This window comes from Eschscholzia californica, unplaced genomic scaffold (genome assembly GCF_041429995.1).
Source record: "Eschscholzia californica isolate CP2 unplaced genomic scaffold, dmEscCali1.0.p SCAF_5, whole genome shotgun sequence".
NCBI classification, from domain to species: domain Eukaryota; kingdom Viridiplantae; phylum Streptophyta; class Magnoliopsida; order Ranunculales; family Papaveraceae; genus Eschscholzia; species Eschscholzia californica.
In genome coordinates this window covers 42,018,810-42,033,736 of record NW_028238472.1, presented here as the reverse complement: position 1 = coordinate 42,033,736, position 14,927 = coordinate 42,018,810, and the positions used below count along the sequence as shown (strand labels likewise).

Here is a 14,927-nt window from a genome sequence, read left to right as displayed (position 1 = left end):
GCGACTTTTTATAACAGCCTCCTCAAAATAAAGTTGTTATAACAAGTCTCTGTTATAACGGCGTGCCACCTGTTATAATAATACGAAAAAAAAGTCTTGGGCGGAAGATCATTTGCCGCCATTTAATTGTCCTTTGTAACGGCCTCTGTTTACGAACTCCGTTACAACAAACGAAATGTTGGCGCCGGTATGGACGCCAATTAAAATAGCGTATTTGTAACGGATTCCTACTTTAAGGCCGTTATAATTGTGTCTTCTGTAACGACCTCCAAGAAAGCCGTTACAACAAGTCGTTACAGATACTCCGTATTTTTGTAGTGAAAATAATTAACATATTAGGAATAAGTGTAAATGAGGTGTCAGCTGGTGCAAATCATTCCCAAACTAAAGGCACTCAGGAGTAAATCATAAAAGAACGATCACGGTACAAGTGGACGTGTCGGATTGTCGTTAATCTCCACTGGTTGTATTTGAACAGCTGTGCCCTAATACCAGCAACCTTATCTCTTCTTCTATCTTTCCCTAAATTGGTGTAACTACCTAAAATAGGTGTAACTAACTCTATAAATAGTGACACTGTAGGAAGAGAAAGATTATCAATGAATTAATATTTTCTTGATCCACTTTAAAATTCTTTATGGTATCAGAGCCCTAGGCTCTTCTCTCTCATTTTTTTCTTCTAATTATCACTTAAGTTCAAAATCTCTGTTTCCTTCTCAATAGGAACTTTGGATCTTCTTGAAACTCTTATTTTTTCTTGTTCTTGAAAATGTCTCAAACACAAAACCCAACAACTGAGTCAAGTTTCCTTCTCAATAAGAACTTTGGATCATCTCTGCCTGTAGGGAACATCACAATTTTTTTATCTCATAAATTGGACAACTCAAATTACCTCTTATGGAAGGATCAATTTGAGTCAATCCTTTTATCAACAGACCTCCTTGGATATGTTAATGGTTCTATACCTGCTCCAGCAAAACATATCCTAGTAGATGGAGATTATCAACTCAATCCTGAGTATACAACATGGAAAAAGATTGATCACTTTGTGATTAGTTGTTTAAAAGCAACATTATCAACTACAGCAGCATCTGAAGTTTTAGGGTTGACAACATCAGCTTCAATCTGTTTACTTTAGAATCACTCTTCTTTCAAGAATCATTCGCAAAGAAGAGTCTACTAAGGGAAAAACTGCAGACAATAAAAAAGGGGAACGACAGTGTCTCTGTGTATTTCCGAAAGATTAAGTCCATCGCCAATTCGCTCTCTGCTATCAATCACAAAATACCAGATGATGAACTTGTCATGTACACCTTGAAAGGTCTTGGACCAGATTACAAGTATGTCACTGTTCTTCTTCGAAATAGTATTGATACATTGAGCTATGCATACATCAAATCCAAAATTCTCAACTATGAACAACAAATGATTCAAGATCAAGAGGAAGAAACCCCTACTGTATTTTACACTCAAGGATCAAAAAATAAAAATCATAAACAACAGGGTAGTTCTTATCCTACTTATCCTTCTTCATCCCACTATCAAGCCCTCACCACTAACCCTTTCCAAAATATGGCCCCTGTTGTGTGTCAAATTTGCAAAAGGACTGGCCACACTGGGGACATATGCTTTTTCCGCTACAAACCTCCCAACAATCCAAATCAAAAACGAAATAACCAAAAAAGAACCAACCACCAACAACAAGCTCAGCACAAAGCTTTCAATTGTATCTCCATGCCTGACACTCCACCAACCTATTACTCCCAACCCCCATACCATACCCAAACACCCTATTATGTCCCACCACCACCCACCCACTTTCCCTATCCATCATCCACTTATCCCTCCCAAGCACCTCCTGTCTCCTACTCTCCAGAGAATCACCAATTGCATCAGGCCTTTACTGCACACATTGCACCTGAGGCACCTTCAGAACCACACCAGGTTGAATGGCTCGGCGACTCAGGTGCCTCCCATCACATGGTGGCCTCTTCCTCTTCAATTACAAATTCCCAGCCCTTCACTGGTTCAGTCATGGTGGGAAATGGATCACAAACTCCTGTGACTCACTCAGGTAAGTCCTACATAACAACTCCCTCTTCTTTGGTTGTATCCAATGCATTGTAAATCCGAGAGTGTTAGATGTTTCACTCAGTTCAAAACAATCAATGAAAACTTATTTTCTTCGTCTATAAAAGAATTTCAATGTGATGGCGCCAAAGAACTTACTCAAGGCTCTTTCAAACACCTACTTGACCAATCTGGAATTCCTTTTCGCATTTCTTGCCCTCACACCCCTCAGCAGAATGGCCTTGCTGAACGCAAGCATCGCCACATAACTGAGGTTGACCTCACCCTTCTCCTCCATGCCTCGGTCCCATTAGAATTTGGGTAGAAGCATTCCAAACAGCCACTTATCTCATCAACCCACTCCAGTCCTAAATAACATATCTCCCTAATGTTGAAATTATAAAGAAAACAAAGAATCTTGATTGATAATATATACCTGCATGAAAGGAGGAAGGATCGATTGAGTTGAGGTAGTAATATTTTGTATTATGCCATTAAGAGTGGTAGAATATGTATAGATGAAATCTTTTAATGGTTGATCAATGTTTGGATTTCTCAAAAGAAAAGTAACAATGTTATGGGTGAGTATGTTAGGTGGATTGTGGTATTGGAAAACAAAATTTGAAGATGGGATTCATATTGGGTATCATGAGATGATAATGATGGATAAGAAGGGTTCTTGGGGGTGGAACAAAATATGGGGATGAAGATGGGTTAAAGGATGGTGAAATGGGTGATGGTGAGTAGTCAATCTTATTCTGTGGGGAGAGAAATAAAATGGTAGGGATCATAAATATCATCCCAAAACAAAGACATGTCTTGTACCGAAGTTCACTGCGAGACACATGAGATCATAATCCATGTTTAAGAAGAGATGACAAGAGAGAGAGTTGCAAACAAAGATGAAGAGAGAGAGAGAGAGAGAGACAGTGTGAGAAAAGTTAGACAATAGGTATAATAATTGAGTGAGGTAGTGGTCTCCTTCATTAGACCAGAAAATATTCTCCAGCTTGCATCAAATTTCTATTTTTCCTATTCACAACATGATCCAGAAAGCAGATCGTGCCAAGAGAGTTGCAAACAGAGATGATGATTAGAGAGAGAGAGAGTGAGAATTGCAAAATTTCTATTCGAAAAATGTGGTGATATGATAAGAGACTAGAAGGTTTATATATAGACTTCAAGATTGTGTTTATACAGAGGGTTAATCTAGGATAGTGTTGTGGGTTCAAAACCCATCGTAGAGAATAGACCAACCTATTTACTATGTTAGCCGAAGGGTCGATCACTAAAAAAACTTAATATTCTCTTTTCCGTTAAAACAATAAACGGTATGTCCTATACAAAACTCAAAAAAAAAACTTCTATAAATGCGATGGACAACATTTCAAAAGTCCGGTGCGGAATTTTGTCAAAAGTCTTTCATATGATGACGTAAGAATCAAAAGTGAAAAAATTTACATGTGATATAATTGATAAACATCTTGATAATTTGTACAAACAAAATTATTATAAAATATCATGAACACTATAAGTTTATGCAAAAGACAAAGTAGTAACGAATGGGTGCAGTGATCGTGAGAATAGTCACACATGGGAGAAGGGCTATCAGAGCTAGGGTCACACGTGAGCCACAGTGCTCCACGTCACCCGAAAGAAAAAAAAAACACGTGTTAGGCTAACCACGCCATCCACGGCCTAAAAATGATGGTGGTGGCCGGAATTGCTGGTGGTAGGAAATGAAGAAGAAGATATTTTATTTCCCTTTAAAATTTTACATCCCAAAAAAATTCTTGAAATTCACAGTTTCCGTTTAAAATTTTGTACCTCGATTTGTATTCCCCTCAAAGTGTCGACCAAAAAAATGAAACCAAGAAGATACCATAAAGCCAAATAAATAATGCGTGAGGAACTGGGGGAACTGACTGTTTGAACCAAATTAATATTCAAGATAATTAAAAAAAATGCAAGTATTTATAATTTTTGTTCTAAGTTAAAATATTTATGAAGACTAAAGTATCATTTCGTACAACTAATTGTTTTATTAATAATTGTTTTACTACTGATATTATCACAGCTACTACGAGTATCAATTTACAGGTAGATACGGAGGATACAGCCAAATGGTCACTCAGCAAATCAGGTAACTAAACCATCAAATCTATGTACAACTTTCTCAGAACAAACAGGTTAGAGAATCACAATGACACCATTGATTGGAAACATATTAGGAATTTAAACACTATATACCACGTATCAAACTCTTCTTATGGAAACGTTGTACCAACAGTCTACCAGTTAAGGACAAAATAGGTAAATTTATTGGGAACGTTTTTACCTGTATCAATTGTGCAACTACTGAGACTATTGAGCATGCTCTTTTGCATTGTCACTATGTGAAAGCAATTTGGCTTTACTTCCAGGTCAGAAAGCAAAATATCTCTTCAGTTAAACAATGGATCCTTCTCTGGAAAGATCAGGATGAGGAACTAACGAACTTATATGCCAAAATTTTATAGTTTATCTGGAAAGGTAGGTGTGAAGCTTGCTTCTCCTCCAACGAACAATCACCCATGCAAACGATTCAATTAATCAAAGTCTCGTCGACAGAACCCCTCAAACTACCCAGTCAGAACAAAGAACTAAAGCAACATAAATGGAGACCTCCATCGAACCCATTACTCAAGATCAATACGGACGCTTCTTTCACGGAATTATCAGAGCCTGCTGGAATAGGTTGCATCATACATGACTCAGATTCTAATTTAGTTTCTGCGCGCGCAGACACAGTTAGTGGTCAAAACGCGGAAGAATGTGAAAGCATTGCCATTAAGGCTGCTCTTTTATGGGCGATAAACCTTCAGATCAACCAGGTCCATATAGAAAGTGACAACATTAACGTTATTTCCTACTTAGAAGACAAAAGTCACTCTACTTAATGGCAGGCCAAAAAGCACTTGGCAGAGATTTTGAATCTGAAGGGCAAGTTTACTAACATCCGATTCTCTCACATTCCCAGAGACTGCAACATAAAAGCGGATGCGCTAGCCAAATGGGGGAGGAAGAACCAAAGGCAGAATACGTGGCATTCACTTTCTTCGTTTATTCAGGATGTTATGTAGTGTTGGTGTTTTTTTTCTGTACTTCAACAAAGAAAATATCATTGTTTTATTATCTCTTTTCAACTTTGAACATATATAACTTTGGATGTCAAATTTTCAATAACATTTATCTATTCAGATCTCCCATATGGTACTAACTAAGCCTATATTCAATACTTTTTTGTTAAGGAAAATAGTAAGAATGTTTCTTTTTCAATGTTTTACAAATTTGTTTTGCAAATCCTGCAAACTCAACTCGACACTTTTAGACAGATAGATAAGAATGAGGAGATCAACAAACATACCTTACATGAAAGCGTTGAGAGGGGGTCGAGAAGGCATGATCTTTAATAACAGGTCCAACCGGCGGGGACCGGGTTTAGAGACCACCGGTTTGATCTGGGTTCTTTTAGGATTAAGAGGTCTCCCTCACAACGACTTTATTCTTCTTCTTCTTCTTCTTAGAGGCCCCGCAGGCTAAGAGATACAACTACATAAAGTTAACCAAATGATGTCACATTAAGGGAGCAGGAAGAAGCACAGGGGAGCTGATGGCAGTGAACCCACTGACACAAGGGCATACAATAATCAAAGTAGCAAGAGGGGTTAATCAACCTTCCCATGTCAGGGATCAAGGTGGCGGGTTGACTCCTGTTGGTCTCCCCCATATTTCGAGACTAAAGCAGAACTCTTTCCAGAGCTAGCTTGGATCTACCTCTCCGCTTACTTCTGCCGCAGGGTTTAAGGTGCTTACGGTAAGAACTCCGACCTCTCATGTCCCGGCCTCTCATGTCAAAGTTCCGGTGGCAGAGCTCCTTTCCACCTCTTTGATGGCTTGGTCAAGTGTTTACTCGTTGGACAAATTGAGCTCAGGTCAACATACTGACTTCGTCAAAACTTATCAATATTTGAATCAACTGACGTAATTTGACTATTTTGTTCGGGTTGGACACTTCACATGTTCAGCTTCCCAACTCGGAATGGCATTAATAAATATGACGGATCGAGAAGGTTGGACAATTGAGAAGTTGCAAATAACTTCCTATCCCTGTATGTATATATGGTGTCCTCAAACCCATTTTAAATGCCCCCAAAACACCAAGTAAATAAAATTGTTTTTAACAACTCTAAATGACCCAAAGTCACTATTTACAAAATTAACTTATTGATCCTCAATAAAAGGAGAAAATAAGAACAAGAAAAACTGATTTAATTAAATTGAACTCAACATGAAGGAAGAAGCATGAAAGAAAGCTTGAGCTCCATCACTAGTCCTAGCAATCGTATCCTTCTTGATATTTGCTCGGAGTAAGACTAACCTGGAACGTTGATGACCTCGTAGCCAAACACCACCATTAAACACCCCAACAACATCACATAAATATGGATTGAACTTAGGCACTTCATTCATCTCAAAATAAAAATCAAAACGACCAAAACTGTCCGTCTTCGTACTTTTCACAACCACTTGATCGAAATTGCATCGAATCTCAACAACTGTCTGATCAAAACATCCCAGATTGATATACGTATCGAATAATGATATCGACCCGTTTAAACTCACGCTATTTATATAAATACCATTCAAGATTAACCCATGAGCTATTAGTGAAACTTCATGAAAGAAGAATAAGAAGAAAAACACCTTGCCAAGAACCATAACTTGAGAGATGCAACAAGAAAACTTGGATTAGAGAGAAGAAGTTTAGGGGTATTTTTGAATGTTAGTTCATTAAAAATTAATGTCTATTGATAAGAAAAGAGTAATTAATTAAGAAGAGATTATTTTAATATGTATTGGAATTTATTAAAAAATGTGATTATTTATTGGGAACCTTAAAGTATAGTCTAATGTCATGTGAATCACTAGAAAAGATCTTGGATTTGACAAAACTGTAATACTTTAATAGATGTATAATCCCTACTTTCTCCATTAGCTAGGCTGGCTATGTTGATAAAAAGAAATTGCCCAATTTATGAACTTTTTCTTTCTTTCTTATATCCTGGAAAATTTGCAAAACTGTAAAAAAAAGGTATTTAACTTTAAAGGTATTTATGAGATTATAGTTAAAATATAATCACAAAAACAAAAAAATTCTTATAATCCTATCAGTCAATTAAGTTGTAAAACACCATCACCGGCCGGCCATCCTCCTGATAACCCTCAGCAAAACTAAATCAGAAAGACAGTTGTTAATTATATAAATTAGAAAGATAGTTGTTAATTATACACCTAATTATTCTGAATTTCAATTTTAAATGTTTTAAAATGTAATAATTTAACTTTGTTAATCTTTGTATCGTACATATAATAAATCTTCTCTTTGAAAAATAGTTCTTTAAGCTTTATTAAGGTCACACAAAACCTTCATCCAGACAATCATTTCCATAAAAAACCAGAGGAGGTTCGACCGAAAAGGGGCACTCCCCTTCATGACAACTGCGACAAAAGAGAGGAGAGAAAGAGAGATGAAAGAGGAATGGGATAGAGAGGTGCTGGTGGGAGACTGGGAGGGATAAAAAAACTTAAGGGTAAGAAGCGATCAGAGTCCGTCAACAACCTTTGCCCGACCCAAAAGTAAGTTTGTACGGGGCATATTTCATTCAGCCATAACCTAATTACAAAAACTTTAGCTCTAATCTAAAGAGATTCGCGAGACTTCTATCTAAGCCAGGGAGCGAGCGTAGCCTATGACGCTTTCTTCTATCGTGCCCACAGGTGTTTACATGGACAAAGACCCGCCTTGTAAGGCTAGCCCAATTTAAACCTTTCAAATAAAAGAACTCAGACTGAAAACATTTTCAGCTGATTATCAGAAAATTAGGTTTTCTCTTTTAACATCTATGATGTTCAAAATCCTATAAAACAAGAACAAGATAAAGGTGAGTTTTGAAAGATAAAAAGCTTCCTGACTATAAAATATGAGCCCCAACCAGAAATACTACAAAAATAACTACAGATCTTAATCCCTCTTCTGAATGTTATGGTTGGATCAGTTCAACTGATTTTTATTTGAAAGGGGCGAATAGAATGCATGAATTGTGACCTCCGAAACCGAATGAGTTTGATAAGGCAACCTTTATGTCCAGCCGTTCCTTCGTCGGGCCCACTAGCAACTTCGTATCCTGGTTTTCATTGAGTTCTCGTTGTCAGACAATTGCAATGCAGAAAATAGAAAGAGCACCATTGACATTAATGGGTTCGTTCTTTATTGTAGATCAGATTATCTAATAACATATTTCATAGTTCTACTTGTTGATCAGTAATCTGACTCAATATCTGAAGTGTATATTGGGTTTTTAAGATGATAATATAAGGTATCAATGAAAGGAAAACATACCACGCCTTTCTCGGGGTTTTCAAGATTGATGTTTGGATGAACCCACCCTGTTCGTATCGCCTAGATACAAAAGATAATATGTAGTTCAGACATGGGCAAAACAAAGAATGAAAAGTAAATAAATAAATCGGGTTTCATGCTGAGAGTTGCGAAATATGAGTATCATGTAATCAAAAAAGTATTTGTTCTATTCATCTTAAGCCCTTTTTCTCAAGTGAACTCTGAAAACTGAAAGTGAAGTTCTTCAAAGTACTAAAGATGCATCTATACTCTATAAATGTAAACGAATAAACCTGTCACTCCTAAACACGGCTATGCAACTATAAATTCTTTTTGTCTTAGTTATTAGGTTCTTCTTTCTTGAATCTTGATCATGATTTTTTTTCCTTTGAACTAACCATTGTTACAGTATACTTATAATACATCAACTAAGGGTGGTTTTTCATTGTATAAACACAATTATGTGCAAGTTCATACAAGATTTACATACAAAATCTCACATTATACATGCTGGAAGCGTTAGGAATATCTGAAAAGATCACTCGAGCGTTAGGAAAATCTCACACTCATGGTTTCTGGAATATTTTAGAAATTTCAATAGAAGTTTTCAACGACATCATTGATACCTGTATTGTTGCAACAGCTTCCACGGCACCAGCTGCTCCTAGAAGATGACCAATCATGGATTTTGTAGAATTCACTTTCAGCTACAAAAGTTTGATTATTTCAACAATCATGAGCCATGCTGATTATAATACATAGATTAAAGCATTGCACAAAATTTCGATCATGTTACCTCGGGATTCTGACCGAAGCAACGGACAAGAGCTTGGTACTCTTTCAAGTCTCCAGCTGGTGTTGAAGTAGCATGAGCATTTACATAATTAACATCTTCCTTGGATACTCCAGCTTGAGCTAAAGCCTTCTCTATGCAGAGAATAACTCCAGTACCTGATTTGTCAAGTGGCACAATGGAATAATACCAATCAGTGGAATGGAAACAAACGAGCCATAATGGAGCTAAGAATGATTGTTTTACAACTCCGGAGATGTGGACTCTATGATCAGAATGGATCTGACTACGTACCCTCAGGGTGAGGCTCAGTCATATGATAAGCATCACAAGTGAAGCTTCCACCCAGAAATTCGGCATAAATGGTTGCTCCTCTTTTCTGAAAACTCAACGGAAATTCTTAAGAAAAACAGAATTTTTGATGTCCAAATGAGAAATTATCCTTGGTAATGGAGTAAATTTCTATTCTCGAATAAGTGTGCAACTTTACCTGAGCATGTTCAAGTTCTTCTAAAAGAAGAACCCCAGCCCCTTCACCCATGACAAACCCATCACGATTCTGTTAAATTGCAAAAGCAAATCGCATATTAGCAATTTTATGTTCAAATACTGAAAACTATATTACAGAGATTAAATTTTATGTTCAGATTCTATCTAATGTTGTTCCCCAAGTCAAAACCATGACAAATTTCAATGCTGAAGAAACTAGACATAACCCAATTTGTTCTGCAAATTCTTTTGTTTTATTTCTGTATCTTCAAACTTTCCACTTTCTTCGATCTTGTAATTAGCTTCCTTTTTTTGTGTTATTTTATATTCAATTTCCTGAATCAGAATCTAACGCTTGTTTAAAGTGTTCTTAAACTAAGAGAGGAAAGAGTTCAGCAGATTACAGAATCCCATGGCCGTGAAGCTTTGGTAGGGTCATTGTTTCTCTGAGAAAGTGCACGGCATGCAACAAAACCTCCCAAACCTACACAAATCATGAAAATTACATAACTGGTTCTTGCTTCGGAATAAATGAAGATGATTGGTATCTAGATTTCTTTACCTATAGGTATGATTGCTGCATCCGAGCCACCACAAAGCATCATATCCTATAACAACAAGTCAACAAAGTTAAGAAGATATTACATTGAAATGGTAATCCTAATTCACATTTAGATTTTGGACAAAAAGATATGATGAAAAACAGTAAATGGTATCATGTTTGTAGACATTCAACTCAAACTACTTAACGATAAGTAGGGAGGTCCTAGATATTACGCTTTTGGTCCTGGGACTCTCATTGGTCCATTGGGACTATTCTCACAAGTCACGCGTCACATCACATGTAGGACATGTGCGACTATAGCGCCCATGCGTGGGCCTAACTCTGATCCCATGTTAAGTCGAAAACTCTTAGATATTATATTGTTTGTCATGAAACTTCACATGGTCCATGTGGGACTATTCTCACAAGGTTACTAAGAGTGACTTCCCACAAGGAACTGAGAATCACCGAAATTTACTAATAGAGAATGAAAGTTAAAGACCAGCACTCCAATGGTTGAGCATAATATGAAAGTGGACTACTTACAGCTTCACCTCTTATAATATGGTTTGCTGCATTCAGTATACAGAAGTTGCTTGTGGCGCAAGCAGTTGAGATTGAATAGTTTGGGCCCATCCACCCCTACAGTTAAGTAGTAGAAATCGCTTAAATAGTTGCATTATAAAGCTATCTGAAACTAACCCTCTCATAAAACTAAACCAGAACTTACTAGATCCATGGCAAGCATAGCAGACCCCATATTAGTAGTAGCAAAAGGTACACAAAATGGATTCATCCTCTTATAGGAAACCCTTAGAGCTTCAATTGCATCGTTAAAAACCTGTCCACAGAAAGAGCAATCGTGTATAACGTATAAGAATGTAGTTAGAAACTAATGTACAAGTGGAAGCATAAAATTGTCTTTTACCCATTAAAATATTGAAATACGGAAGAACTTCTCAGCCAACAGAAAATAGGCTTTAAAGGAAAATTGTGACTCTCTCAGCGAGTCAAAACAGAGAGCATGATATCATGCTAAACGTTCTGCAGAATAAATTTTATCCTTCCTCCCATCCTCAGTCAAGCATAGCTTCAGAACAGAGCAATTATACAATATTTAATGGAACTTCCTATGGATCTAAGTAATTAAGAAACTTTCAACAAAAAAAAAGTTATTAGGAAACATTAGCTGAGCTAATATATTGGACTAGAGGAGTTGATAGGTGAATCCCCTCTGTTACAAGGGCCATGGCTCTTAACTGGGTTGTAAAGCACAGGCTTCACTCATGTGATGCCAAATTAACCACGTCTAATATTGAATATCAGCATTAGGGAAGGTAAAATTATGAAAAGCTAAATTGGGTTATCAACACAGAGTACAGCTTGTCACAAATAACCATTCTCTGATCAGCAGTCAAATCTACAGAGATATTGAACCTTACCTTCATGCCACCCATTCCGGAGCCAATGAGAACCCCACATTTAGTTCGATCCAACTCATTCATGACATCTTCAGTGATCCCACCATCTGCCAAGGCTTTCTTGCCAGCAGTGAGCATATAAAGCATGAACTTGTCTGCCCTCTTAGAGAGTTTTGGTGCTACCCATCCATCCGTCGAGAAAGACTTGATTTCTCCAGCGATTCTCTATATGAAAAAGAAAAAGATGCATAAATTAGTACCAGAAACCCATTACATTGCAAGGTAGTGAGAGAAGAATATATACTGTTGGGTATTTAGCACAGTCAAAAGCCTCAATTTCACTTATGCCACTGACACCGTTAAGTAGGTTATTATAAAAGATATCTGGATCATGACCGACTGGGGTAACCACGCCTGTCCCTGTCACAACAACCCGCCTTTGCTTTGTACTAGGTTTCCTTTTTGTTACTTCTTTCGCAGGGTTAACAGCTACAGCCATGGCTCTCCCTGCAATAAAATAGTGATATTATTACTAAGTCAAAACATCAGGAATTCTGCATCAATGCCTCATCTGGAACAATCAATCTCATGAGATAATAGAAAGCAAGACTATATACTTTAGAGTCCAGAAATGGACAATGAGTTTCCTTTCTTTTTTCGAATATGAACTTGAGGTGGTTGAAGGGATGATCCTAATTCCTAAGATATTAGATGTTATTTTTTGAAGAAATAAAGAATTATACAAAAAAAATGAATAGAATTACAAAGTAGGGGAACTGAGCTAGCATATGATGGCAACAGAAGAGACGCCACCCTTACTAAGTGACTAGCATAGCCTCCCAAATTAGAGTGAAGTCCGTAAAAGACAAAGACAAATGCTAATTCTTCCTCATCACCCAAAGAAAAGCAAGTTAAGCATGACCACCTTAAGAGACGCCACCTCTTCTTTCAAGATAGTTCTATTTCTAGCTTACCAAATACCTTAAAAGCCCACATTCCCAAGAGACCATCGCATTCAAAATGTTCTTTCGTTATTAGAATTGGGAATTTTTCACATGATAAAAGTAGATCATTCGCCTACTTAGTACTGAGCCATGATACTCCACTAGGGGTAATTAAGAAGTCCCAAATTCTCCCCGCCATACCGCAATGAAGCATGGAGTGGGAAACTGATTGTGCTAACCAGGGCTACACACCGATTAACCACTACCCTTCAACCTTGACTCAAGTTATTTACCATTACAATTCTATCATGACAAGCGAAGCCGTCCACAAAAAGAAGACAAATTATTTAAACTGAATCCATAATCCTTAATCCTCTAGAAAATGTGAATCTGCATATTTAGGGTTAACTTAACTCATCTGATAGCATCAGTTAAAGTATGATATGGCACTCAACATATTGATAAAATTAAAAAATTATCGAAAAAATGCTTAAGAAGTAGATAAAAATGTGTGAATAACAAGCAATTTTTTAGTTCCTTTTTTTTTGTATAAAAATGCATTCTTTTTTGCTCAAAAACTGGGGATCCATGAACAAATCATTGAAATTAAACCTAAAATTCAATTTTGATGACTAAAGATTAAGAACGATTACAAATCTAATTAAAAAAATTAAGGAATTTACCAGCATAAGCAGCTTGATTCATTCGCCTTTGTCTACCATTGATGATTCCAGGCTTGGTAATGAACAAGGAGAATCCATTATCACCATATAAGGTCGAAGAAGAAGACAATCCCTGAAAATTTGATCCAGAAAATGATGAAACCAAACCCTTCCGATTTTCATCATTGCTACATTTTGATAAAACCCTTTTCCTCCTTGCCCATCTACTTAGCCTCTTCTGAGGTTGAAACATTGATGAGTTGGAAGATTTTTTCTCACAAGAAACAGACATGCAGAGAGGAGAAACCAATGAAGAAGTCGCCATTGAAGAAACAGAGAAAATACCTAAAAATGTTAAAGAGAGAGATATAGAGAGAGAGAGTTTGGAGGAGAAGACGAAAAACAAAGAAATCGAGTTCTAGAGCGAGAAAGATATCATCATCATCAACATCGTTAACAACGAAGAACAAAGTTTCTTCCTTGAAGAGAGAATGAAATAGTACAAATTTCTTAATCTGATAAATAGTTGGATGAATGAATCAGAAATCCAGAGAGATTAGAAATGAAGTTTAGAGAGAGAGAAAACAATCTGCATTAAATAGAACAGATGTTTCCGTTTTCTCTGGGATTTCCGATGCCAATAAACTCAGAGACAGATCGACACAGCCTAACACTATTGAATCAATAACCTAGAGAGAGAGAGAGAGGAAAAGAAGTTGAGGATTAGAGAGAGAAAGTGATCTCCATTTGAAGAGAAAGGGAATTAGCGGTACTTTCTATGAGAGGTTTTCTTAAAGAGAAGGAACTCAAAATCCTATTTCTGATCTGATAGATGGAAATTGATGGATATTTTGGGGTGAGAAAATAAAAAGTTGAGAGAAGCCAAGTATTTACAAATCTGAGTTCCTTGTCATAGAGAAAGCCAAGTGCTCAATAACAAAAAGTTTTAGAGGGAGAGAGAGAGAAGTCCAATTTCCACTGGGCTAGAAAAAAATATTTAATGCAATAAATTACTGGAAGTAGAAAAATGACTACTTCCATTGGCTTAAACCATCTTTCAAGTAAGTCCATTTAGACCCCAATTTATGAACTCACACCCATATTTGTCTTACAATGAAATTGGGACTAGGGTTAGAACAAGTCAGAGAATTCAAAATTTGAAACATGATTCAACTCGACAAGTACGATAAAATAAATGGATCGGGCTCGAGTTTTGAAGTGTTGCTCAACGTCACGTCCAAGCTCGACTCGTTCATATGTCCAGATATTACATGTTTATTAAATGTCCGGCCATTCAAGATAGAGGGAATATAAGTAGTTTAATCCGCATTGTAAAGAAAGATCACTTATTTGGATGACTTTCATTTATAATAATGGAGCTTCTTAAAATTTCAATTAGCTCAAGTGACCTGCTGAGCCTTGGCATTGATGTCTTCCTTTTAGATAGTGTAACCTCGAACCAAGATCGGCTAATATATGTAAAACCTAGAAGATTTTATGGACTTGGACAGATTTTGGGCGCCGAAATTTTAAAAATGCCTCACTTGAATCCAACTGATACC

The 14,927-nt window shown here is 36.8% G+C and overlaps 2 protein-coding genes across 2 annotated transcripts; one reads left to right on the top strand and one right to left on the bottom strand.

Annotated features, from left to right (window-relative positions):
- The first annotated feature begins 601 nt into the window (after window positions 1–601).
- On the top strand, window positions 602–5,313 carry LOC147539320 (uncharacterized). The gene is made up of 3 exons (XM_086640887.1): window positions 602–2,074; window positions 4,148–4,213; window positions 4,494–5,313. The coding sequence occupies exons 1-3, from the start codon at window positions 1,306–1,308 to the stop codon at window positions 4,520–4,522; spliced, it is 864 nt and encodes a 287-aa protein (XP_086497013.1). The 5' UTR covers window positions 602–1,305; the 3' UTR covers window positions 4,523–5,313.
- Window positions 5,314–7,981: 2,668 nt separating this feature from the next.
- Window positions 7,982–14,585, bottom strand: LOC147539319 (3-oxoacyl-[acyl-carrier-protein] synthase II, chloroplastic-like). Its single transcript, XM_086640886.1, has 13 exons — window positions 13,387–14,585; window positions 12,064–12,266; window positions 11,781–11,984; window positions 11,069–11,179; window positions 10,885–10,980; window positions 10,357–10,402; window positions 10,199–10,278; window positions 9,796–9,864; window positions 9,600–9,684; window positions 9,309–9,463; window positions 9,139–9,219; window positions 8,513–8,572; window positions 7,982–8,297 (listed from the first exon to the last, which is right to left on the bottom strand). Exons 1-13 carry the CDS (start codon window positions 13,688–13,690, stop codon window positions 8,181–8,183), a joined length of 1,611 nt encoding a protein of 536 aa, XP_086497012.1. The 5' UTR covers window positions 13,691–14,585; the 3' UTR covers window positions 7,982–8,180.
- Window positions 14,586–14,927: the final 342 nt, after the last annotated feature.

What these genes read in the sequence shown, in the direction of transcription:
- LOC147539319 (XM_086640886.1), bottom strand. Translation starts at nt 13,690, where the DNA reads ATGGCGACTTCTTCATTGGTTTCTCCTCTCTGCATGTCTGTTTCTTGT. An exon ending in AAGAACTTGAACATGCTCAG is followed by an intron (nt 9,685 to 9,795) that starts GTAAAGTTGCAC and finishes TTGAGTTTTCAG; the next exon opens with AAAAGAGGAGCAACCATTTA. An exon ending in GACTGAGCCTCACCCTGAGG is followed by an intron (nt 9,464 to 9,599) that starts GTACGTAGTCAG and finishes TTGACAAATCAG; the next exon opens with GTACTGGAGTTATTCTCTGC.
- LOC147539320 (XM_086640887.1), top strand. Translation starts at nt 1,306, where the DNA reads ATGTACACCTTGAAAGGTCTTGGACCAGATTACAAGTATGTCACTGTT. An exon ending in AACTCCTGTGACTCACTCAG is followed by an intron (nt 2,075 to 4,147) that starts GTAAGTCCTACA and finishes ATATTATCACAG; the next exon opens with CTACTACGAGTATCAATTTA. An exon ending in ATGGTCACTCAGCAAATCAG is followed by an intron (nt 4,214 to 4,493) that starts GTAACTAAACCA and finishes CTTTACTTCCAG; the next exon opens with GTCAGAAAGCAAAATATCTC.